Source organism: Bactrocera tryoni, chromosome 5 (assembly GCF_016617805.1).
Source record: "Bactrocera tryoni isolate S06 chromosome 5, CSIRO_BtryS06_freeze2, whole genome shotgun sequence".
Classification (NCBI taxonomy): domain Eukaryota; kingdom Metazoa; phylum Arthropoda; class Insecta; order Diptera; family Tephritidae; genus Bactrocera; species Bactrocera tryoni.
This window is the reverse complement of record NC_052503.1, coordinates 35430522-35455975: the sequence shown is the minus strand read 5'-3', so window position 1 is coordinate 35455975 and position 25454 is coordinate 35430522. Positions and strand designations below refer to the sequence as shown.

At 37.0% G+C, this 25454-nt stretch overlaps 3 protein-coding genes across 3 annotated transcripts in view; 2 read left to right on the top strand and 1 right to left on the bottom strand.

Annotated features, from left to right (window-relative positions):
* The window catches only part of LOC120779164, a gene marked incomplete at its 5' end in the record, with an annotated part of 62610 nt that overhangs the window by 4967 nt on the left and 32189 nt on the right, over positions 1-25454 (bottom strand). The gene's annotated exons all lie outside the window — the stretch shown is intronic.
* Positions 1353-12969, top strand: LOC120779165 (protein rogdi-like). The gene is made up of 7 exons (XM_040111390.1): positions 1353-1378; positions 10334-10505; positions 10614-10817; positions 10875-11032; positions 11096-11216; positions 11268-11477; positions 12114-12969. The coding sequence occupies exons 1-7, from the start codon at positions 1368-1370 to the stop codon at positions 12180-12182; spliced, it is 945 nt and encodes a 314-aa protein (XP_039967324.1). The 5' UTR covers positions 1353-1367; the 3' UTR covers positions 12183-12969.
* LOC120779162 (3 beta-hydroxysteroid dehydrogenase/Delta 5-->4-isomerase type 2-like) lies at positions 18190-22989 on the top strand. The gene is made up of 5 exons (XM_040111387.1): positions 18190-18284; positions 21436-21609; positions 21670-22116; positions 22189-22341; positions 22415-22989. The coding sequence occupies exons 2-5, from the start codon at positions 21447-21449 to the stop codon at positions 22858-22860; spliced, it is 1209 nt and encodes a 402-aa protein (XP_039967321.1). The 5' UTR covers positions 18190-18284; positions 21436-21446; the 3' UTR covers positions 22861-22989.

Sequence of the window (25454 nt, the reverse complement as noted above, 5' to 3'; positions counted from 1 at the left end):
AACCCAAAATGGCCTACCCACTAAATGAGAACATCACTTTTGTACATATGTATGTACATACATATGTATAGTCATATTATGAAAAGTATTTCGAGGACTGGAAAAATCGTTGGCATAAGTGTATTACATCTTGAAAGCGATAAAATAAATACTGAAGAATAATTAAATATTTTGGGTTTTATTTGCTATTTCTGGTATTTTTTGTCAATAACTATTCTTAGCTAAAATATCCCTAAATAAACAGATAACTCGATAAAGTTAAATTATATTTAAGGATTTTCCAATATTTTGAGACATAGTACAAATATCAAATCTATATTTATGCACAAATATATGATCATTTCAATAACAATATTGGCTACACTGCGTGCCAAATCCCCCCGATGTTCGTTTGTTTTATTGATAACGATAATAAACTAATATTATTTAGCATACCATAAGTAGTATGTCTCCATAGACTCGATGCTATGCTCACGATGGCAATCGTGTATGCGCAAGAGTAGTTCTTCTATGGCGACGCGGGCAAACTATTGGCATTATACAATTAAATCATCGAAGTCTTATCACGCGCCAAGCTTTGGCTCATTTGGAGTGTGAGCCGCTTCACAACACGCGCCGGAAAATATTTTGGTGTATGGCCGACAGACTTCGATATGTGTGTGTGTTAAAATACAGTAGTTACTTACATATCGACTTGCTCATGCTCTTATGTTTGTATGTTATTATGTATGTATGGCGATATAGCGGATTCTAATGAGTCGTTGTGTGCGCGCCGCTTCACGCCACCGCCGCCATCACTGCCGCCCGCACGCCGCTGCAATCAACACCACCACCACCTGTTGAGTGGTGAAGCTCTTAGACGTTTTATCGGCTAACATGCTCTTTCAACTTGGCTAGCACACACACAGCACGCTCGTTACGGTAATTTTGTTTTGCTGTAGAATTGTATTCGCAATCGTGGCCAGAAGCTTTACGGCCGCTCATTTCAAGTCGCTGCAGTCAGTTGTTTAACACATTTAGTGCCCGGTTGACATTCCGCGAGCATAGCTGTCGTGAGCTTATCAGAAAGGCAGGCAGGCAAGCAGGCGCTTTTTATACTCGGTCGGGAATTTTTGCGGTTCAATATACCTGTATTATTAGCGGCCACAATATAACGATTATAAATCAATTTATTTTCGCCTTTCAAATGATTTTTATTTGCTGCGGCTAAAAAGTGTTTATTATTCAGCTTTAAATACATACACACACATGTGTTTGTATGTATGTACTCACAAACAGTACTAACGTTAACAAAAACAAAAGAAAATAGCATTAAAATAACCGTAAACAAAACAAAACGTACAGCAGTGAAAACCTCAGCGATCACCATGCCACAAAGGTACGCCCAAACAACACACATGTGTACAATGTTTAAGTCAGGTATTAAGATATTATTAGTGATATGGTATGTCCCCGGTGAGTCACAGTGTGATTTCAGAAAAAAGGTCTTTCCCAAGAAAAAAATAATAAAAACCACCAAGCGAATCTCGTCTTACTTTGTATTGACGCAGAAAATGACATCGACAAACATTCGCAAATATATATATGTATGTATACTTATTTATAAATATATGTATATAAATATATTATATACATTCTCACGTATATAAGTATGTATATAAGTATACATTGCGCCATAACCATGCGTACCATATACATACATAAATATATACATCTGTACTTACTGTAGGCAATAGGCTGATATGTTGAAAAGACTTGCTTTTATACCCTGAACAGAGTATATTAAGTGGCCACGAAGTTTGTAATACCCAGAAGAAAAAATCGGAAACTTTATAAAATTATACATACGTAACGGGTCTTTCAAAATTCAATTTCGAAAATGAAATTCTTCATTCCTGTGAAGGTACATTCGATGCCATTATGGATGGAACTCGATTTCTTTTGCATGACCACCAATTTTCGATGGTTTTCAAGCATAAACCCGCCGATACTGCCGATCACGTGCGATATTTGTACGAAGTTCATCAATCGTCGCTGGCTTCTTGGCATAAACCATAGGTTTGACGAAGCCCCACAGGAAGTAGTCTTACGGCGTCAAATCGTACGATCGAGGCGGTCAATTGACTGGGTTATTTCGTGAGATAATAGTTCACTAAACTAGGTTTTCAATAATTGTGACATTCGCCGTGTGGCTTGTGGCGTCCTCCTATTAGAACCACATATTGTCCAAGTCTGTAATTTCCAATTCGGACCAAAAATATTTGGTTATTATTGAGCGGTAGCAATACCCATTCACAGTAAAGTGCCGGTCTTGCTCATCACGGAAGAACTACGGTCCAATGACGCCGCCAAGCCCATAAACGGCACCAAACCGCAATTTTTTCGTGATGCAATGGTGACTTATCGAGTGCGTGTGGATTGGTGCCTAACCAATAATTCATATTTCGCTTATTGATGAAGCCATTCAGCCAGAAATGAGCCTCATCGCTGAAGACGATTTTTCGATGAAAATCCAAATCATTTTCAAGTTGTTGCTCAGTCTTATTCACGAACATACGACGATACTGGTCAATCAGCTTCAGTTCTTGTGCCAATTTGATCTTGTAAGGATGTAGGCGAAGGTCTTTTCGCAAAACTCGTCACAAAGACGAGATGCCCGACGCTTGAGAATGACGTGTGAGAGACTGGTTTGGGTCTTCCTCAATTGATGCGCTAGCGGCAGCAATATTCTTGACATTACGGACACTTCTTTGTCTCACTGGCATGGAAACACTTTGTACTGTGCTTGTAGGTTCACATTTTTTCATTAGACGCTCAATTTTTGATCTGACAGGACGATTATGACGACCATAATATGGACGTAGCGCTTATAAAATTGTAGCCATAATTTCGACCAGTTGTTGGATCGTATATCTTTCCATGATGAAATGGAAAACCTTACTGAAAAGAAATGTCAAAGGAGCGGGAAAAATATGGCGTCGTTTTCTGCCCCCATCGGTCTAGTTTTGTAGCGTCCCTATTGAAATAACGGACTGAGTCGATTTAGACATATTCCTTCGTCTGTATATGTGCTATAGTTTCTGAGATATCGGTCTGAAAATTTACAGACGTCATTTTTCCTTCAAAGAAGTAGCTTATTTGCCTCAGTTTCGGCGATTATCTCTTCATGCGACAAAACTGTCTTCCTAGTGAGCATTATTTTGAGATTTCTGTACAGGAAATAGTCCCTGGGAGACAGCTCTTGAGAATACGGTGGATATGGAAGCAATTCGAAGCCCAATTCATGGATTTTTTACCAACGTTTTCACTGACTTGTGATACGTTTTGGTGAAAAAGCACTTTCTTTTTTTTTTCAAATGCTACCGTCTTTTGGCGGTTTTGTATTGATGGTCATTCCTTTTTAAAGTCAAAAATCAAATTATTCCATTTCCTTATTCCTTTTTCCAGTCGACTCATTGCGTTTTTTCACGCTTTGGGCGGGTTCAAAGTGTGCATTTCACGCGGTTGACTGTCGATTGTACTCCGGAGTCAAATAATGGAGCCAAGTTTCATCCATTGTCACATAGTTGTTGGGTTTATTACGCTTGAACATTTCCAGACACTGCTCTGAATCATCAACTCGTCGTTGTTTTTACTCAAACGTGAGCTTCCGCGGTCCCCACTTTGCGCAGAGCTTTCTCATACCCAAATATTCGTAAATCATATACCGTTGATATCTTTAGAGTGCCTGCTATCTCGAACTACTTCAGTTTACGTTCACCCAAAATTATTTTGTGGACTGTTTTCATGTTTTCCTCGGTAACAACCTCTTTCGGGCGTCCACTGCGTTCATCGTCTGCGGTGCTGATGTCACCACATCTAAACTTAGACATACCAATACTTGATGATTGATTTTCTGGGGGTAGTTTTCGGAAACTCGTCATCAAGTCAAGTTTTTGCTTCAACTGTATTTTTTCGCTTCAAAAAGCAAAATTTTATCAACACGCGAGTTTCCTTTTCAGACATTTTTTCACAATAGTTAAAGTTGCTGCACTCAAAATGACATAATCCACAAACTAATGATCCAACAGTTGTCAAATTTATACTGGCGTCTTTTGTAGATTAGGGCTTTCCGAAAATTATATGGATTTAATTGTAGTATCGTCATCTATGTGTCATGTCGGGGACTTTTCCATTGAATTTTTATAGAGATTATCTTCACGGCATTTGGCATGGACTATTGGCCGAGTCTGCGGTATTTTCGCCAAATAAATTGTTCAGATCGGGCCACTATAGCATATAGTTGCCATACAAACTAACCAATCAAATTCCATATTTTGTGGGGAAAATTTTTTTTATTGGTGTAGGGTATTAAAGCTTTGGGGCAACCGATTTTAAAGTTTCCTCTTCGTTATTTACATGCAATTAACCTTTGGGAAATTTCAGTTTTACTACATAGATTATTTTAGACTTCATTCATACAAACTGGGGCATAATTATTTTACGATGGTTGTAGCTATCATACATGCATACATTCGCACACCTGTCAATATGTGTGTATTTATTTATGGCTTTTTGTCACTAAACAATGTTAGCAAATATCTAATCCACGGCCGCCCTATCGCAACAACGATCATATGTTCTTTTTGTTTACTGTTGTGTGTTGCGTATTTGGTTGGCTTTAAGTAGATGGTTTTTCTTAGCAAAAGTGTTGACAGTTCGGACAGAAAAGATTCCCTGATAGAAATGTTTGTGCTACGCAAACAGTAAGCCACGCTACCGGATGGTTGGCTGTGCAAATGTATAAATGTATATGTACATATGTATAAGTATGTATGTATGTATGTATGTAGGTATGTATGTATATATGTATGTTGGCATAGTAATCGCATTTATAATTTTTGGTGTATAATAAATTATCCAAATTTAAACACAATCGATTATGGCAGCTCAATTTATTTATTTACAATTTTGCTTGGTATGACAAATGGTTAAATACATACATATGTACATACATACATACATATATATGTGTGAATACTAACATATTGGCTGCCTATGTACAACTTGATAAATATTATGTAAAATATATCTATTATATGCAGAAGTGTGTGTACTTTCACAGCTTATCTTTTAGTGTCTGGAATTTCTGTATTTTGATGAGAAAATTTCGTTAATTAAAGTATTGAATTATCACTTGGAAGTTTGCCGGTTTGTTTGTTCAAAAAACCATTTAGTGAAGGTGCGAATTATAATCTAACACACTTATATAATTCGAAATTATGGTGTCAAAAAGTTATAAATTAAGGAGGTTAATGTGTTTCATAGCCGAGTAAAATGTAGAGAGACACCATATAAAGTATAATGTAAGCGTGGCCTAAATATCTATATACGTATATGGTATGTAAGCAAATAAATTGTTTGCAATAAACAGAATTGTGATATTTTTGTACTTGTGTCACATGTTTTCAGGTCAGCTTCAGAATTTGTCACAATTTTTGTACTCGCGCAACTTCTTACATAGAGTGCAATGGTTTTGTTCACACGACGGTATTCTGTAATACCATAAAAGCTTAAAATTGTATAACCTTATATGTTGTTTGACAGATTTTAACGTATTAAGAGCGACTTGTTAAATTTTGAAGAATCAAAAGAGTAACCTAATCTAGACTATATATGGGTATTTTTTAAGACGTTAGGTTTTTAAGGAGCCTACTTTTTAGAAGCTTGTCTTTTCGACAGCTGTTACTTGATTCATACTCAATTTGATTTGACATTTCATCATAAACAAACTTACTTCAAGAAAAAACACATCGCAACCTTCGGTAGAGGGTTTTTTGACGATATATCGGAAGTAGCACAGAGAAAAACTTTTAGTATTAATGAATTTCATTGGAAGCACGGCGTGGTTCAGAGAGGAGACAATAGAGTGAGGAGATTATAGTACCGGTGGTTTCACATTGGGTCTCCTAAAGGCCTAGGTGCATCGTCAGACTGCCACTCTACTTACCTACCTACTCCGGGAAAACGTTCGTTGAATGGACCCAAAACGAGATGGCCACCGATACCGCTTTTCACAAGAAAATATGGTTCAGCGATGGAGCTCACTTTTGGTCGAATGAGTACGATAATAAACAAAATTGTCACATTTGGGGTAATAAGGCACAAACCATTATTGAAATGTCGTTGTTACATTACTGTTTGGTGTGTTCCAGGGGCAGAGGAAATCATTGCAACATATTTTACCGAAAATGAAGCCGGCCATAATGTTCCAGTCCATGAAGTTCTTTCCTGCGACAGTCGAGTCTAAGTAATCGCAACGGACCAGTATTTTTATCCAGCAAATGACTTTCAACTCGGCACCATTACTCGAAATTACTTCAAGAATGTTTTCTGCCGCTGTAATAACAACAACAACAGTCAATGCAGAACGCTACGTATATAGAGCCTTGCTTAATGACTTGCTGGTGCTTGGAAGATGTTGCTGTGGACGGCTTTTGGTCCCAACAAGACGATGCTACATGCCATACAGCCAACAAAACAATCAATTTATGCCCACTTGCTTAGTTCGAAATCTAAATTTTATGTCGAACAAAGCTGCAGTCATGTTAACTTTATTAACTGTAACATTATTTTGAAAAATGAAATTTTGAACTTTTTATGTTCATGCAATTTGGACTAATGTGCAGTGTTTGGTTTCGCCCGAATTTCGACCTCTCTTACTTCTTTGTGTTATGACTCCACACCGGTATAAGTAAGAACTTATTTGCACGTATGTTTGTGCGCACATGTACATTTGTATGTCCAATCAGTGAGCTTACTTTAATTGAGGCTAATAAGCTTGGCTTTGGCGCAGAAATTATGTGTATTTTAAAGTTTTGTTAAGCGGTAAATGCTATTATCTTAACGCGGAAACCATAAGTCGTGCTTACACGTGCCTATTCGCAGCAAACTCACCGTTTAAGACGGGAACAAAGTGTACATAAGTATGTACTTTGGATAATATTATGAAGACTTGGTTTGCGCATTCGACTCACTATCTTCCGGCAATGAGAATTTTGTGCACAGTGAAGATTTTATCAATTTTCTGAATTCATCGTTTAGTATTGGTCCAAAATTTTTAAACAGTAGAAGAAGTACTGTGAATAAAAACAAAAATGTTAATTCTGCTGCACCGAAGCTTTAATGATCGTTCAGTTTTTATGGAAGTAATATGTTGTAGTGATCTGATATCGACGTTTCCAGTTTATGAGAAAAGGCCGTGTTCAGATCGATACTTCAAAAACTGAGAGATGGTTCGTGTTAATACAGACAAACGCACATGTTTAAACTGACTCAGTTCGTCACGCTGATCATTTATATACCTCATCTGAGAAAATAACCCAAGAACCATTTCCGGTTACATTTCTTGTAACATAAGTTATTTATTTTTCTTCGTACCGTTGTCTCAAGAGTCCACTTTAATTCTAAACCCGTAAAAAAGGGCTGAGTTCGGATGTAACCGAATATTTTAAATCGCATTTAAATCGCAATTTTCAACGTTCAAGGGTGAGAAAATACTTTCAGATATTGGCAAATCTTTAGAATAAAACGTGTTGTGTAAGAATTGAAAGTTCGTTTTTAAATGATCCTTCTGGATCCGGAATGATCACATTAAATTTTGGCATTACTCAAGTATCTTCCACGACATGCTTCCCCGTGATTTTATAAAGACAACTTACTCACCGACTGACAGTCTTCTATAGTAATGGAAATCATTCTATGTAGAATTGGGGTCTGTGGTAATTCGTAAACGGTATTCTACGTTCACTTAATTTTGCTAAGATGTCTTACATATTGATCGATATATACGATATAAAGCACATATTTACCGATCTAAACAGGGTTAGATCTACGAAATAACAGCCCTTGGCCGGATAAAGTCCGGGCCAATTCCGGTGCGTATAACCGTCTGTTGCAGGGACTGCGCAGCTTGACCACCTTTGCATGCTCTACCAACCCTACTCATCTGACACTCTTCTCCCTTTGGTCCAACCCCGTCGAAACAGCACGTTTCCTGGGCCTACCGTTGGATAACGTCGACGACAACTTATCTAATGCTTGCCATCCTAACTGGGATTAGGTACCCGTTACAACAACAACATATAAAGGCAACTGAAAGTTTGAAATTCTTACATTATTAGTTATTTTCTTCGATATACATATTTTCTCCAGAAAAAAATGTTCTTTTACTTTCAGTAAGATATCTCACAGGCTGATCGATATGTTCATATTGAGGGGCTTGATTTAATTTTATGGTCCGATTTGGACAAAATTTATGGTGAGGTGGTTCTTGTGTCAATCCTTTTAGATTTTAATAGTCAATTGTGCGGCACATATTCTATTCGTGCCAATTTTGCCAGATTGTTAAAGAAGTTAGGGAATGATTCCACTAAGACTCCGCTATATTTATAACATGTTTGTTGATTAAAGATCTACAAGTAGTCAGAGTAATATATATATCTTCTTTTCCGGAGTCTAATTGTAGAGTGGTTCCAGCTTTGGCTAGTTCATCTGCTTCACAGTTACTAGGATATCACTATGTTCTGGGCCTCATTGCAGGTTTGATATATTTGTTAGTTCCTGATTTATATACTGTGAAGTTCCTGAGGGACATATACGAAGTTTTGTTCGGATAGCTGAAGTTTTACTCAAGTTAGCCGAGGGACGTTCTATTTCTTATCTTGAGGAAAGCCATAATAATAATAAGAGAACCGCCAAACAACTTTCTCACATAGAAAGAATACACATAACAACATCAGGCCAAGCTTTAAATAATTCCTACTTTAAGAATAATTAACAGTGATAATATCTGTCTTCATATTAGAGATACATATGTATGTATATGTAGGTATATTGCTTTTGCACATATGTATGTGCATTAAGAGATTCGCATATGAAAAACTATTTAATTGATTACAATCTAATTGTTCGACGATTATCGTCGTTCGTCGTGTTTAAAATCTTTATCACGAATAGGGAAATATAATAATATTTGATTGCTATATAAAAAAAAAAAAATTAAAATTGAATGAATATCATCTCGCTCTAATTGAAGAGCGGTTGTAAGATTTTTTGTGTCCCGCTTGCATTCCAAAAGGAACCTTGTAAACTGGGTTGCTAAACGTGCAAATATAGTTGTTGAAGACAGTGCTTTTAATATTTTCAGTAAAATAGAATTTCTGACCCGGGGAACTTTGAGAGGTTCCTATGCAATTTCTCGCTTAACACAAATATTTTATGTTATAGAAGAAGCGTTTCTTTAAATTCCATATTTTCGGATTGTATTTTAAAGGAAACTCGCTTAAATCTTGGATTAAAAATTTAGTATTCATTGTACATGGGTTTCCAATACGTGTGATATGATTTCTTTTCGAAAGAGGTATGGACTAATGATTCTACCAGACACACAAACACACAAACTGTCAATTTAGGTGAATGTAATGGTTGTTCACGAATAATTTCTGCAAAGGTTGCAATTGGAGAATGATTATATTGATAATAAAATTGAATAATATGTAAACGTTGTTCTTGGGTATAACTTTCCATTATTAAATTGTAATACAACGAAAAAAAATACAGATCATAACATATTAAAAATTATCGAAACGACACTTGGGAATCATATCGCCCCTGTTGCAAAACCCTGTACTTCTATTAAATGTTATAAGTAGGTATGTATATAGCTAAGCGAATAAACAAAATGTGTGCCTCATAAATTGTGCCTTAACTGTGATAGGTGGTTAGTCAGATCAATCTTTAATCGGACTTTAAAAAGTCAACCCAATGCCTTTAAACTTTCATATGGCAGACTCAATAAATTCACAAATGTTTTAATAAAATAATAAGTAATTGGTACGGTACCTTTAAAGTCCAGTTTCAATCGCTATCGCTTTTTGGTTTTATGTTCGGAACACAACTCTGGGCAAATCATATTTCCGTACGTACATATGTATGGAATGCATAAACCACGGATAAAATTACATTCGTTTGCACCGGAGCTAGATTATCCTTCACAAATAGGAAACATTTTCCTTACAACAATTTGATTTTGATCGTTCTGTTGGTATGACAGCTATAGTCGTCCTATCTGAAAAATTTATTTGCAAAATTAATTTATGCAAAATTTCCTGAATATGTATATTAAAAATATTTTCATTGCCAAAAATATTAAATTTGTTACCTTGTCGCAAGTTTTCCTCACATTTTTTCATTTTATGAATTAGCAACCATATTAATAGTGTACACAAATACTAAATATAATTTTTATAACGCTTTCGTTAAAATGCTTGAATTCCGTAAATTGAATTTATAGACCTACAAATTGGAGTTTCACTCGAAATGGATTTACGAATCGAAAGCCGCAGCGCCATCTGCCGACTTTACCAGATTGTATGCTGCCAGCTGATAACGATTACAGCAACAAAGCGAAAAGCAGCTGGCTACGTCAAAAGATGGAAACCGAAAAGGAGGAAGCCAGAAATTTGGTAATTTAAATAATTTAAATAAGTCGAATGACTTTATAAATAAATACATTTTCAATATGGACACGCTATATTCATATTAATAAACCTGATTTGCTTCGATTATTTCAGCAGGTGGAGTTTGAATGGGTGCTGCGCGAGGAGGTGCATGCGATATTAAAACAATTAAGGAAGATATTGGTCGAGTGTGCTCATCGCTTTCCTGTGCCGCTGTATGCCAATGAGGGTAAAAAGACTGAAAAATACATAATGAAAGTAGCGCCAGAAAAACTTAGTGCCATTGTGACTCTTACGGGTGATAGCATTACTCATGCAGTAAATTTGCCATTATTACATATTTATGAATCATAAGTAACATGTAACCTTTTTAAGGATATAAGCTTTAAGCTTGCGCGGGCACCGCATCATCAACAGAAAACTTGTATTAACCAAGACACGCCATGGAAGTTGCAACAAGTGCAGGACGCAGCAAATCATCTACAGCAAGCAATTAACCACATTGATGATGTAGATGCTACTTACCATTTCAAGTGATTACTATTTGCTTGCTGACACAAATAATTGTTATTAAATTAGCATGTCTTATTTTGTAGAACGTCTGACGAAGTTATGAATGTTGTAGGTAACATATTAGAGGCATTGCAACGTGCGCGCACCAGTTTGGTGATACCCAAGAAGAAGCCTATCGCCGATCTGATTAAAAGCCGCAATATGGTCAGTAAAATTTTCATAAATATGACAGAATATTAAATTTTTATATTTTAGAAAGCGCTTGCACCCAACTTATCCGAAGACTTAGCCGTCAGCTTTTATCTTCAAAGTCACAAATTGATTATGGCTGTTTATCAATTAATTACAGTACAGGGTACAATGCGCTTTGACTCATGCCAGGCGGAGACAACCGTGCAATGGTTGAACGACGTAATGCCAATGCTTTGCGCCGGCCTGAAACTCTGCCAACAACTTAAGGACAAGGTAAGTTTCATGTAAACAATTGGTGTAGTTTTTTAAAGAAAGTAAATTGAAGAAAAAACTTTAACTTCGGTTGCAACGAACTCTCACAAATAAAAATATTCAGTTTCATTTTGATCGTTCAGCTTATATGACAACTATGTGCTATAGGGATCAAATCTTAACAAATTTTTTCGGTTATTCTGCCGTTGCCTTAAGCAATAATTCATGTCATGTGTTTTGTGAAGATATCTTGTTAAATAAGGTAGTGATTTTGATCGTTCAATTCGTATCTTGTAATGGTCCGTTATCGGCAGTTCCGGTAAATGAACAGCTTCGTGCGGAGAAAAGTGCATGTGCAAAACTTTAGCTCGTTATATCAAAAACTGGGGGACTAGCTGGTATATATACGGACTGAAAGAGAGACGAGCGGACGGACACTGTTCAGAGTGTATATAATGGGGAAAATTATATGTAAATATCTACGTAAACGTTCGCTAAAGTCTTTTGTAAAATTGTGCCTGTTTAGCACATTTTGTAATGTGAGACTTGCCAAACCGAGAGGTTCTGTCAATTCCTCGATATACTATTTTATTTTATTAGTGAAGAAATTATTAATCTTATTACTGTAAAAATATTTAAATAAATTAAATCTTTCAGATATCTGTGTTCTCGGTGTATAAGGATTTTACTGTTGAGTCCCGTCCACCATCGGCGCTTTCCTATTGACACTCACTAATGTCAAATTGAAAGTTTCAAATATGATAACAGACAAAATATGCAAAACATTGATAGGATTTAACGCTTAATTTCAAAATTGCAAAAACTTTGTCAATGTATATTTAATGGTTTGTTATTTTCTGTTTGCACAAAAATGTACGAAAATGTTCGAATATTTTAAAGCATTTATTTTATGCAATTACGTACAATGGAATACAAAGAAGAAACAAGAAAGCACACACAAATCACTCAAAGTGCCTAAATGATATACGTACTTAAGTATGTAAGTCACCGTTATTTAAAGTCAACAAAAAGTGGCCTATAAAAATATACAAATTTGTATTGGTCCTGGCATTGCTAGCTTAATTTAGTAATACTATTCAAATTTTATACATACATATATCCTTTTATTAAATTCTTGAATTTAGTTTAATTTATTTTAATTAGTTGATCATTTTTAGCCTAATCCTAAATTTAGTTTAGTGTTATATTACCAGTAATACCGTGACAGTACTTACAATTTACTCGCTGCCTAAAGTTATGGATTTTAAGAAAAAAAAACAAATGCAAATACATACATATATGTCACATAGCAAATAATGAAGATTCTGCTTAAAGAGTAGCAAAGAAGATGTGCAATAAAGTTGCCTTTATATTCTGCCTTAATTCTGCGTGAAATATGTATATTTCATAGAAATAATTATTATAATTATGTATTTGAGAGCCCTATGCGAATTGTAACTACTATTACAGTGAAAGTATTAAAATATACAATAAAAAACCGCTTAAGAATAAAGTCTTAGCATTCGTTTTTATTAACGGACAGTTGGTTTAAATTTAGCAACCAAGGGTAATGTTGTTATGTTTTATTATATTATATAATAATTAAATTAATTAATATTCACTCTTTATTATACACAGATTGTTGTAGCAAGTTTAATCATAATTAAAAACACGGATAAACGTTTACTTCGGTTGCAGCGAAGCTCGAAGTACCGAATACACTTCACAAATATAAAAGATGCCATAAAAGAACTTGATTTTGTTCGTTCAGTTTGCATGGCAGCCACATGCTATAGTGGTACGATCTGAACAACCTCTTCGTATATAGTACCGTTGCCTTGGACAATAATCTCTGCCAAATTTGGTGAAGATATCTCGTCAAATAAAAAGGTTTTCCATATAAGGACATGATTTTGATCGTTCAGTTTGTATGGCAGCTATATGTTATAGTGATTCGATATCGGTGATTCCGACAAGTATGCAAGCTCTTGAGGAGAAAAAGATGTATGCATTTCAAATGACTGGACTGACATGGCTCAATAGACTCAGCTAATCATGCTGATCATTTATGTTATACGTAAATATGTACATACATATATATTTTATAGGGTCTGCTATGCTTCTTTCTGGTTTTTATATACTTCAGGTACCCCATTCAGTGCATTTTTTGTTCATTTTTTTATCCAACAAGGATGAATACAAACTCTTCCAATTAAAATTGGAAATTTTTGTATGTGTGTTTGTTGTTCAGAGTCGGCAAAGTGTTCTTTATTGCATTATTAATAGCAGTACACATAGACCATTATCATAATCCAATAAGCGATCATAAACTAATAAGCGACTTTTAATGATTTTAAAGGCTAATGCAGAAATTTTTATATTTTGAAATGTCGTTTGTTTGCAATTTGGATTAGGGTAACTTTTATTACTATTATTATGAGAGTACTTAGCAATTGGTCGGTGCCAATAAAGAAGAAGAAGAAGAAGACTTAGCAGTTTACGGAAGCGATACCACTGTATCGAAGCATTTATTACATTGCGAGTGGTAATAAATGCTAACTACTTAATTCACCGTCCTTTAATCAGACACTTAATTGACGAAGGCCTATATTTACTCAGTAACCTTGAACAAACAAACATACATACATATTCATCGATGTATGAAAATATTGAAGTAAACAATAATTTAATTAATATTTCATTAATTTTTTGTTATCCCGAAAATCATAATTAAAAATATTTTTAAATTGAAATGAAAAAAAATGAAAAATATGTAATAACAAAAATCGAATTTAAAATAATTTTTAATACTAAATACCACTTTGAACAAAAAAAAATCTCAATTTTGGAATTGAAAATTAAAAAAAAAACAATATAATTTACAACTTTTCTGTATTGACAACCTTTTTGTGAATTTGCATTCCAGCTTTAATTTGCTGATTGTCAATTGATAGATTGCAAATAAATATATACAAAAAAAGCTTTAATTTGGAAAATCATTTTTTATTTGACTAAAATATATTTTTAGTCTCACATAACGCTTTGAAAACTAATAATAATCTCAATATTGTAATAAAAAAATTAAGGAAAAATACAATTTATAACTTTTCTGTTTTGACAACCTTTTTTATGCATTTTCATACTAGCTCTTATTTTGAAAACTATTTTATTTTATTTGTTACCTCAATTTTTAAGTTCAAAAATATTTTTTCTATTTTGATTGCAAAATTTTTATGAAAATGAAGTATTAATTATTGGATACAAATCAAAATTTAAATCCTTATTAATGGGTTAAATGGGACCTAAAATCGGATTAAAAATTAAATTTTAAGCCCAAATACCGGAATAAAAAATTAATTCCTAGCTTGTAATTAAATATTAAAAATATATATTTTCTAATTATTGTCGTGTTTGGCATTCCATTTTATTCCTTTCCATTCCAGCTCTTAATTTGAAAAATATTGTTTTTTATCTGTTACTTAATTTTTTAAGTTAAAAAGTATGTTCTAATTTGTTAACTGATTCTAAATATATTGAAATTCACAAAAAAAAAAAAAAAACATATATACCCAAGATGTTTGCGCAAATAAAATATTAATTATTAGATAAAATTACATTTTAAATTTTTAAACCAAAATTGGGTATTAAATTAATTTTGAATTAAAAAATGTCCAACCCTGGACAGCATTAAAAAATTTAAAATATTTTAAAAGAATTGATCTATTATACATACATATGTACATACATATGTACATATATACATATATAAATAAATTAAAATTAGGATTGGTATATTCCTTTGCTCAGATTTATTTTGATGTACTTTTCGCTGATTTCTAAAAAAAAGAATATTTTCTTCTATTAAATGTATATATGTATGTACATATGAATGTGTGTTGAAAATTATGGGTATGTATAAGTGGGGTTAAAAAAATTACATATTCGGGAAACCGATGTTGCTAGTTTTCTACTGAAAAGGAAGAAGCAAGAGCTTGGCGTAATCTAAAAGCTTGATAGGTGTTTGTTTTATAATGCAGGGACTTGAGCCAGAGGACATAAAACATAGCTTTTTCTTTTTTTATCTGTAGTTTTATGTTTTTTGTTTGTACTATAAGCCAAATAGGCGAAATGAAATTCCGTGCGCCTAAAAGTGTGCATTGCGTTATATGTGAAACGTAAATACAAAAACAAAAAGAGAAAAACCTATACCCTCATCATTGCTATTTCAAAAACTTTAATGAAACCACCAACCTACCATTTAATGATCGTTTATTATCAAAAACGAAGAGCGTATAAACTCTCTTTCAACATATGGCGGCGGTGTGAAATTCTTACAAAAATGATTACCTGACAGACTATTCACCTTGAGAGAGACATGGAGTAAAACGTTCCTTCATAAATGGTATAACCGGTCCCTCTTAAATTTTTTGGTTCATACAATATCTTGATAAAATTGATCGATCAACACCCAGCATTGACTGATGACCAACTGACCAACTACACGAACCTTGATATTGTAAATATTGTTTGGTGTTGCTATAAAAGTAATGGGTATAGTCATGCTTCTGGGTTACAGTTATAGTCGTTGAGCTATAACCAATTCCTAATCTTGCGTTCTCGTCGATAACCCTGGAAATGTGAGTAGCGCTTGTGTAAGATGCGGAAGCCATCCCGGGTGGAGCCTGTGGTCACGGCTATAAGAGAAAAATCTTCATTGGAGCCAATCCGACCTATTCGGTTTAATGATTCGTTGAAGTCTAACTGCAGCTTCTGTGCACCAGAGGGGCGGCTGCGAGTGGGCGTCTGTCTTGAAACAAATGGTGAAACCTGTCCAAATGGGTTGATGCTGATCGACTTCGCAGGTGTCCGAAATATGTTTATCTGAAGTACTATATTCCAGCATATGAAAATTTATCAAGTTACCTGGTTGTCTCCGGATCGAAAACTTGATCGGTAATATTGATCGAGGTTGTAGATGGTCGATATGTTTTCAGTGTCCTTGACGTGCGCACATTCCGAGGACCTAACATCGACTCGGACCACTATTTTGTTGTAGCAAAGATAAACAGCCGCTTCTGTACAGAAAAGTTTGCCCGTGAACAAACTTAAGGTAGGTTTGACGTCGAGTGCAATCACAAAAACAGCCGCACGATTTTCTACTCGACTTGCACCCCTGCTCTCTGAGAGCACTCAGAATCAACTCGGTATAAGGGAACTGTGGGACGGTATTTTAAGTTCCTTACGTACAGCTGCAAGTGAAAACATTTGTTTTCGTAAACGTCTAAAGAACAGCCAGAATGATGAGGACTGACTGTCATGTCGCAGTGGAGATAAAGCAAACAGTCTATCTCACAATGTTGCGATCGACCACAAAACGAGGGGGGTGAGTTAGGAAGCGTTCTCACCACAGTCGGGTCTAATTAACCGGAACCGACATGGATTTTTATCTTGCCAAGGATTGCCGAGTAGTTACCATGCCACGAAATTACTTCAGGAATGGTTTTGCCGCTACAAAGACAACAGATACTAATGGCGTACGCTGATGATATTAATCCTGTCATCAAACAAACAGTCATCGTTGTCGTGGTTGTAGTTGGTCGCGCATTGGCTCTCATGTCACTATTGACAGTCATAACTTTGACGTCGTGGATAATTTCGTTTTTATCGGAACCAGCATTAACACCAACAACAATATTAGACTTAAAATCTAACGCAGAGTCACTCATGCCAACTGGTCCTACTTTGGACTGAGTGGTCTCTCGACAAACAAAGACCAAACTGTATAAGCCACTTATTATCGCCGTCCTGCTATATAGTGCAAGACAATGGACGATGACAACATCTGATGAGTCGGTGTTATGAGTTTTCGAGAGAAAGGTTCTGCGTAAGATTTATGGTCCTTTGCGCATTGGCAACGGCGAGTACCGGAGTCGATGGAACAATGAGCTGTACGAGATATACGACGACATTGACATAGTTCAGCGAATTAAGAGACCGCGTAACGCTAGCTAGGTCATGTTGTCCGAATGGATGAAACAGCGAAAAGGAAGAATGACTTGCGTGATGTTGTAAACACGACTATAACCGAAGTCCATGGAGTACTGAAGTTTAAGCTTATTTTAATATTGTAATTAACACAAGGGTTAAAGCTGCAAATAAGTACAAGGTTTCTTAAGCACTTTGCCAAAAAGTTTATTTAGTTATCGTTTTCTTAAGCTCAGACTTTTGGAACAGCAATAACGGTTGTACGTAACACTACAACATAGTTCATAATGGAATCAATTGTTAGATGTTGCAATACTGTTGGAAAATTGTATGTTAATGTTAGTTCATTACGACTTTGGAGCGCATTTGTCGCTCTCTCCCTCTCTCTGATGAATCAAGAGCAGCTTAAAAAGCTGGAAAACAAACCAGTGGACTGTAAAAAGTTGGATATGCTCACATGTACAAAACTAGACACACATACATACAACCATTTGGTAGACGACTAAAGCGCACTCTCGGCGATGCTAAGTCATTTAAATACTAAAACTATGGATTGAGCGCAACACTTATTATACAACGCTTCCGGGCCATGGCTATAACCTAGAATTGTTGCATAGCTGCAATGTAGTCGACGCTCAATCAGCTGGTTGGTCCATTCTCTGACTGGAGAAACGCTACATTGTTGTTAGCTTAGCGCAGTCATTTTCAGTTGCAGACAAGCGTCCAAGCGGCTCCGAACGATGCAAATTTAAACGAAGAAAAGTGAAGTTTTGCTAAAAGCTCTGCCGAATCATCCAACACTGTGCTAAAAGTGAATTGTGCTTTTAATTTTTGTATTTCAAGGTATGTAATTTTCAGGGGCACACATAAAGGTAGTCTAATTCATGGATCGAAACTGTTGTAAGATAAACTATTTCAATCTTTTCGCGCTGAAGTAATGCCAAAGGGCAATGTTGAACGCCGCTTAATGGCTTGGTTACGTGAGGAAAACCGGTTTGGGAGACATAGTATAGACATACTACGTAAATGGTTTTGTTATGTATACAATGTTGCCGTTATCACATCACAAACTAGCGTGTGCGTGCGCATGTGCGGTGGCTCGCTTTGTTTATGTTTGTGACCTTTTTCGTTCTTTGGCCCTGGCCAAGTTTGTTAGTTAAATGATGAAACATATGGGTCGAGATTTATTGCCAAAAAGTCTCTCAGGCCATGTAGACTGTATGTAAACATAGCCACTTAATTGCAAGCGAAAATGTGTTAAAGTGAAACTATAACTTAATTCAAGTTTATAATGTTGAGACTTATTAGCACTGGCATGACTGAATATCAACTCGTCTAAGATTACCAACCGATCTCTTTTTCCGCTAATGCTAACATAAACTTTGCCCAAACGGCGAGTTTTATGAGTGAACGTTGTCCCTTACAAGTGGGTAAAACTATTTGAACTAAAACATGAATCGAAACGATCGATTGTCCGCATAGACTTTAGATTTTAGATATCCCCACATAAAAAAGTCTCACAATGTGATATCACACGATCTTGGTGGCCAATAAAACTTAGTTTTTATGGATGAAATGGAAGCTCTTGAATCTCTTCATGTTGCTCTTCGTCCCAAATGCATCAATTTTGCTTGTTTACATACCCGTTGAGCCGGAAAGGACGTCATCGCTGAACAAATTTTGGCTCAAAATCTTCTTGGAGCTTTTCAAGAGCCTATAGAACGAAGCGATGTAGCTTGGGCAGGTCGAGCGGCTTCAGTTCTTGCACAAGCTGCATTGTATCAATTTAAGATATCGACGTAAAATGCACCAAGTCGTTCCATACGTCAGTCCGACTTGCTGCGAACGGTGGCGAATCGACGTTCCACGGTCTTCGTGTACACTCTCAGTTACGACCATTTACACAGAGGAATAGGCGGCACTACTAGTACCGTCGTCGCCAAATTCCAATTCCATCTTAGTAAACGTATTTAGCAAGGCTTTAAGCTCACTGACAGTTCAACTCCACTCGTACATAAGTTGATCTGTTTTAAAAGCGGGCGAGTTGGCTTAGGGAGGAAACTCTCCAGGCGAATGCGAAGCAGAGCCAATACCGTGTTCGCTAGGAGCGATCAAGAGGGAGAGAGAGACCGCCAATAAAATTTGTGCAGTTTATGGACCCGATACAGTTTTCATTTCCACCGCACAACGATGGTTTCAACGTTTACGTTCTGGTGTAGAGGTGGTCGAAGATGCGCCACGCTCCGGAAGGCCTGTCGTCGAAAATTGCGATAAAATCGCTGATCTGGTCGAAAGAGACCCGCATAGTAGCAGCCGTAGCATTGGTCAAGAGCTGGGCTTGAGTCATCAAAAATTCATTTCAATTTCAATAAAAAAAAAAATTCAATAAAAATACCGCAAGACTTTTTTGACAACCCATTATTTTAAAAATGATTTCGGGAATGTGACCACCGTGGCTCGCTCGAATATATTCCAGCCGTAAGCTCCAATTTTCAAACACTTTTGGCAACAATTGGTGCCGTATGTAGCAACGTGTCGAATATACTCTTCCAAAGCGTCAATCGTCTCGGGCTTATCTACGTAGACAAGCAACTACTCAAAACACCACAAAAAATGATCTAGCGGTGTAAAATCTCACGGTCTTAGAAGCCTGACGCGAGATAATGCGCTCACTATAAGTTTCCTTTAATATACTGACTGTTTCGTTGGCTTTATAGCATCTAGCGCTGTCCTGCTGGAAGCAAAGATCGTGAAAATTCTTCCAATTCAGGCACGAAAAAGTCATTAATCATGACTCTATAGTGTTCCCCATGGCCGGTTACATTTTAACCGGCTTCATTTTTGAAGTAATAAGGGTCGACGGACTCCTCGTCCTGGTTCATAGGGCACACAAACAGCGACTTTATGAGAATAAACAGTGTTTAAACAATGGCTTGTGGATTATGATCACTCCAAGTGCGATAATTTTTTTTAGATATATACATATCCACTCAATCAAAAGTAAGCTTCATCGCTAATCCATACTTTCTGAAAATCTTGATCGGTGGCCATCTCGCTTTGGACCCATTAAACGAACATTGGACGCGCTTTATGGTCATTCGGCTTCAACTCTTGAACGAGTTGGTTGGATATCAAGATTCCTCAGCAAAGTCTTCCATAAAGTTGATGCACACATCTCCGATACTTGCGCGCGTTTGCGGATAGACTAATTTGGGTCTTCTTCGATACTCTGCCCCACAACAGCAATAGTGTCTTCGGTGCGTTATGTACGGCGTCTCTGAAACTTATTATTACTGGCGATGAATCTTGATTCTCTGCTTACAACCCGGAAATAGATGATCAATCTGACGAATATAGTGGCACAGATGAGCCGCAGCCGATAAAACCACATCAAATTAGGTCGAAAATCAACCATCACCCAACGTAAGGCCCTACATTCATTCTTGTATAATATTCGACCGAATAGACCACGTCCAGCACGCAGTGAAGAAAATATAGCAGCCGTAGCTGAGAGTATATACGAAGACTGTGAAGAGTCGATTCGGCGCCATTTGCAGCAACTCGGACGTGTGGAACGACTTGGCGTATTTTACGTCGAGATCTTAATTGCAAGAACTGAAGACCCTCACACTCCCAAGGAATATCGCTTCGCTCTATGGGCTCTTAAAAAGTTCCAAGAAATCCAACGTCTTCGAGCCAAATTTTGTTCAGCGATAAGGCCTATTTCTGGCTCAAGTTCAGACCTTGTAGCAAAATATCACGCGTGTCCATCACTAGAAATGCCAAAGAATGTTCTTTCGAATGATAAGAAACATTCCCCATTACATTTGAAGTTTCTGTGTTTTGTTCTTTAAAAAAGTAGGGAACCTGCAACTAGATCACCCTTTAATGTCCTATGTACATATTCAATGTATCGTATAATTTTAGACTCGACCATCGTTTGTTTCTAGCCTAAATGTGAAATTGAAACAATTTACATCTTCCACTATTCCAGAAACCGATAATATGACGTCAACGGCTGAGAACGCAGTGGAGGAAGTGGTTTTAGTTACTGGCGGTAGCGGCTTTATCGGGCAGCATTTGTTAAAATATCTTTTGCGCGAACAAAAAAATTTGGGCATCAAAGAAGTTCGCTCTTTGGATATCGAGCCCTTTGAAAATAAAATTGGTACGACATTGTCTTATTCAACAACAACAAGTTGCTTAGTATTCACATTTAATTTTGCAGGCATTTCTCACATAGCGGCGTTGAAGACCTTTGTCGGAGACATTTGCGAGCCAAAGTCCAGCACTGTGCAGGATGCCTTCAAGAATGTAAATTGTGTTTTCCACTGTGCCGCCTTAGTCAGCATTGAGTATCCGCCAAATTTCAAGGAGTTAGATCGCGTCAACGTGAACGGAACCAGCACAGTGGTAGACTTATGTGTGCAGCATAATGTGGGAAGGCTGATATACACCAGCTGTGCATCGGTGTGTCTGGTGCCCTTTAAAGGCTACAGCACATTCACCATAGTCATAAATCAAACTGAGTCAAAGGCCAATACGCCCACTTTTAATGCGCAGGAACCCGCTGATTTCGACAAATCCTTCCTGATACCTGGCTATTCGTCGTCGAAATTGCGCGCTGAATCTATTGTGTTGAACTCGAATGGAACACTGCTTAGTAATCAGCGAGGTAAGCACAAATGTCCGAGTTGAGCTTTCTTAACTAACTTAAATACTCATAAATATCGTTCTAATTTCGTAGATTATTTGGAAACTGTGGCCATTCGTCCGACGCTCACTTATGGCGAAGGCGATGAGAAATTTGTGCCCCGTGTTTTCGAGTACCTGTCAAGCCGTGGTTACAGTTATCCCCGCATTGCCGGCGCTGGTGGTAAACAACAGCTCGTCTATGCTGGTAAATCAAATAGCGTTATTTACAACAAAAATATTGTCTTTACTAAACCACTTTTCATACGCTACCAACATAGGTAACGTGGCTTGGGGTCATTTGTGTGCCTACAAAACACTTAAGGCGACTCCAAAAGCCATTGCCGGTCTGCCGGTGTTCGTGACCGATGACACGCCCATCAATGATGTGACCAGATTCATACAAAAAATGGCTTTGCTCGGTGGAAAATTCAAGATCAATTTGACCTTATGGTATCTGCCGCATTTCCTTTTCTTTCTTCTCTCCTTCCTCACCGAACTGTTCGTGCAGTTACTTTATCCTGTAACGAAATTCAAATTGGCGTATTCGCTTCGTGCGATTGCGTCCTTCACAGCGTCGGTGTTGATGCTTAATCGTTTGCGCGCTTCGATACATATGGATTATGTACCGCTAGTTGAACCGGAGGTTGCTGCCCAAGAAAGTGCGCGCTGGTATGCGCAGTGGTGGGAAAAGCAGCGTTCGAAAAATAATGGAAAATCTAGCTAAACTCGATTACAGAGCTTGCTTATACAAATCGGTTGTAATACTATATGCAAGTAATGATGTACTCGTACATATGTAGATACATATACTTTTATGTAAAATAGCAAAAAATGTTTATATCTTGCCTTAGATAAGCACAAATTATTAAATTTGTATATTTTTAAAATAAGTTTTTTCAAAGGTATGGTTAATTAAAAAATTGTTTTTTTTTACTGTTACAAAGCTTTATATTTTCTTAAAAATTTTACGTACTTGATACCTGTGGACACACAATATTTATATACTTCTCACAACTACTCGAAATAGATATGGAGTTTATTTAGTTCGTCCGTCCGTACGAGAAAGCGATAACTTGAGAGAAAATTGACATATATGTAAGAAAGACGACAACAAATTGGGAAAGGATATTTTATACATATATATTTTTTTTAAGTGGTTGTGGCATTGGCTTCATATCTTCTCTTTTTTATTGGCGTAGACACCGCTTCGGTTATAGGCGTGTTGTAAAACAGCGCGCCAGTCGTTTTTCCTTGACCGTTTGATGACAATTATACCAATACCATCGACGTACGCCAGCAGCTGTACGCTCTTATAGAAGATTGTACCTTCTCGATTAAGTTCTGCAGCTCGAATTATTTTCTCCAAGAGTAGATTGAAGAAGTCGCACGATAGGGAGTTGAATTGTCTGAAGTCTTGTTTGGTATCGAACGGCTCGGAGAGGTCCTACTAGTAGCAAATGTAAAACTTCAAATGCGTTTTTCTCAAAGCTATGTTTGTTTTTGAACTGGTGATCCCTTTAAACCTCTTAAAACGCAAAATATTTAATTATTCAATAATATATGTATATTTTGTCTCCCGTCCTGCTATATGGTGCAGAGGCTTGGACGATGACAACAACTGATGAGTCGTTGTTACGAGTTTTTGAGAGAAAGGTTCCTTTGCGCATTGGCCACGGCGAATATCGTATTCGATGGAACGATGAGCTGTACGAGATAAACGACGACATTGACATAGTTCAGCGAATTAAAAGACAGCTGCTACGCTGGCTAGGTCATGTTGTCAGGATGGACGAAAACACTCCAGCTATGAAAGTATTCGACGCTGTACCCGCCGGGGGAAGCAGAGGAAGAGGAAGACCTCCACTCCGTTGGAAGGACCAAGTGGAGAAGAACCTGGCTTCGCTTTGAATATCCAACTGGCGCCACGTAGCGAAAAGAAGGAACGACTGGCTCGCTATTGTTAACTTGGCTATATTCGCGTAAGCGGTGTCTACGCCAGTAAAGAAGAAGAATAATTAATTTGTTTTCTAACGTTGCAGAGTATTTGTGGAATTTACTTAAAATTTTCAGAGAAGAATAATCGAAATATTCTTAAGAGAATGCATCAAAACCAAGACCAAAAGGACCGTCGCATATTTGCAAAGTGCCTAGAGTCAGCCTCAAATTAATTGAGTCACCTAATATCTACTCCATCCAATTCAGCGGAATCGAAGGGTGTATGGTAAATGAGATACTTCAGTCTTTGCTTGAACAAAGCTGGACAGTAGAAGAGAAAGTGTGTAGATATTCTTATCTCTTTTTCCTCCCTGTAACTTTGACTTTCGTCCTCCAAAATCTTTACCGTCATCATATGAGTGCTAATTGGGCAGTGTCCACTTAGGACACCTATCATTGCGTCCGTGTGATCCTTGAAAACAGCTAGTAGTTCTATAGATATTTTTTGTTCCACTCTGGGTCAGGGGAACACTTGCTCGTTCCCATCTTGATTGGATTTGAGTAAGGGTGTCCTTTCTCAAAGAGTTATCTGCTTAACATTTTCCGAAAACTCTGCTGTGTCCAGGCATCTAGGCGAGTTTAATATTGCAGTAGTTTGATGAATAGGTCATGTACTCCTTGACAAGCTTTGAGATCATTGTCAGCGAACTCAAGGCTTTATAGTTCTGTTATCGCTGTTATCGGAGCGGATGCATAGCTCCCTAAAAGAAGCCGCACTTCGTAGTAGTTCATCTGCTGCTATCTACTTCTTGAAGAACACTACAGTTGTCTGGCAATCTGAAACAAGGGTTGATTGAGAGCTGCCACAAAAGACTCGTCCTCCAACTTTTCTCTTAAGCTTTGATTAATTCGTAAAAAAGTTTATTGCGCCGCTTCTCCTGCGACTCCGCCACATACACATATCTCTCTATGGTATGTGCGAGACCCTTAATGTGATAGGCTCCCCGAAAGCTGATAGCAATCTTTGAAGTAGTGCATTTGCCGTACTTCCCATTTTCTACAAGGTAAAGAAGGAAGCGCCCTGCTAAGAATTAGATTTGAGAAGAGACAAAAGGTCACCGTGCGGAGTGGCTCTATTGACTTTTCGTAGTGCTCGCGCGCTGCCCTGCTCTGACACAACAGTTCTGTTGCATAGAAAAAAGGTGCTTAAGGTTCGATTCGACCTCAAATTTCTCCCTCCAAGCATGACACAACGGCGTGCAAAGCAGTGTCTACCGAACTACACTGGCTGTATATAGTACATGCTGAGCTCCTAATATTATATTTTGGGGTATACTGGCCCTGGTGTGCAGGTTCATAGCCTATCCAGAGTCTTCAACAAAA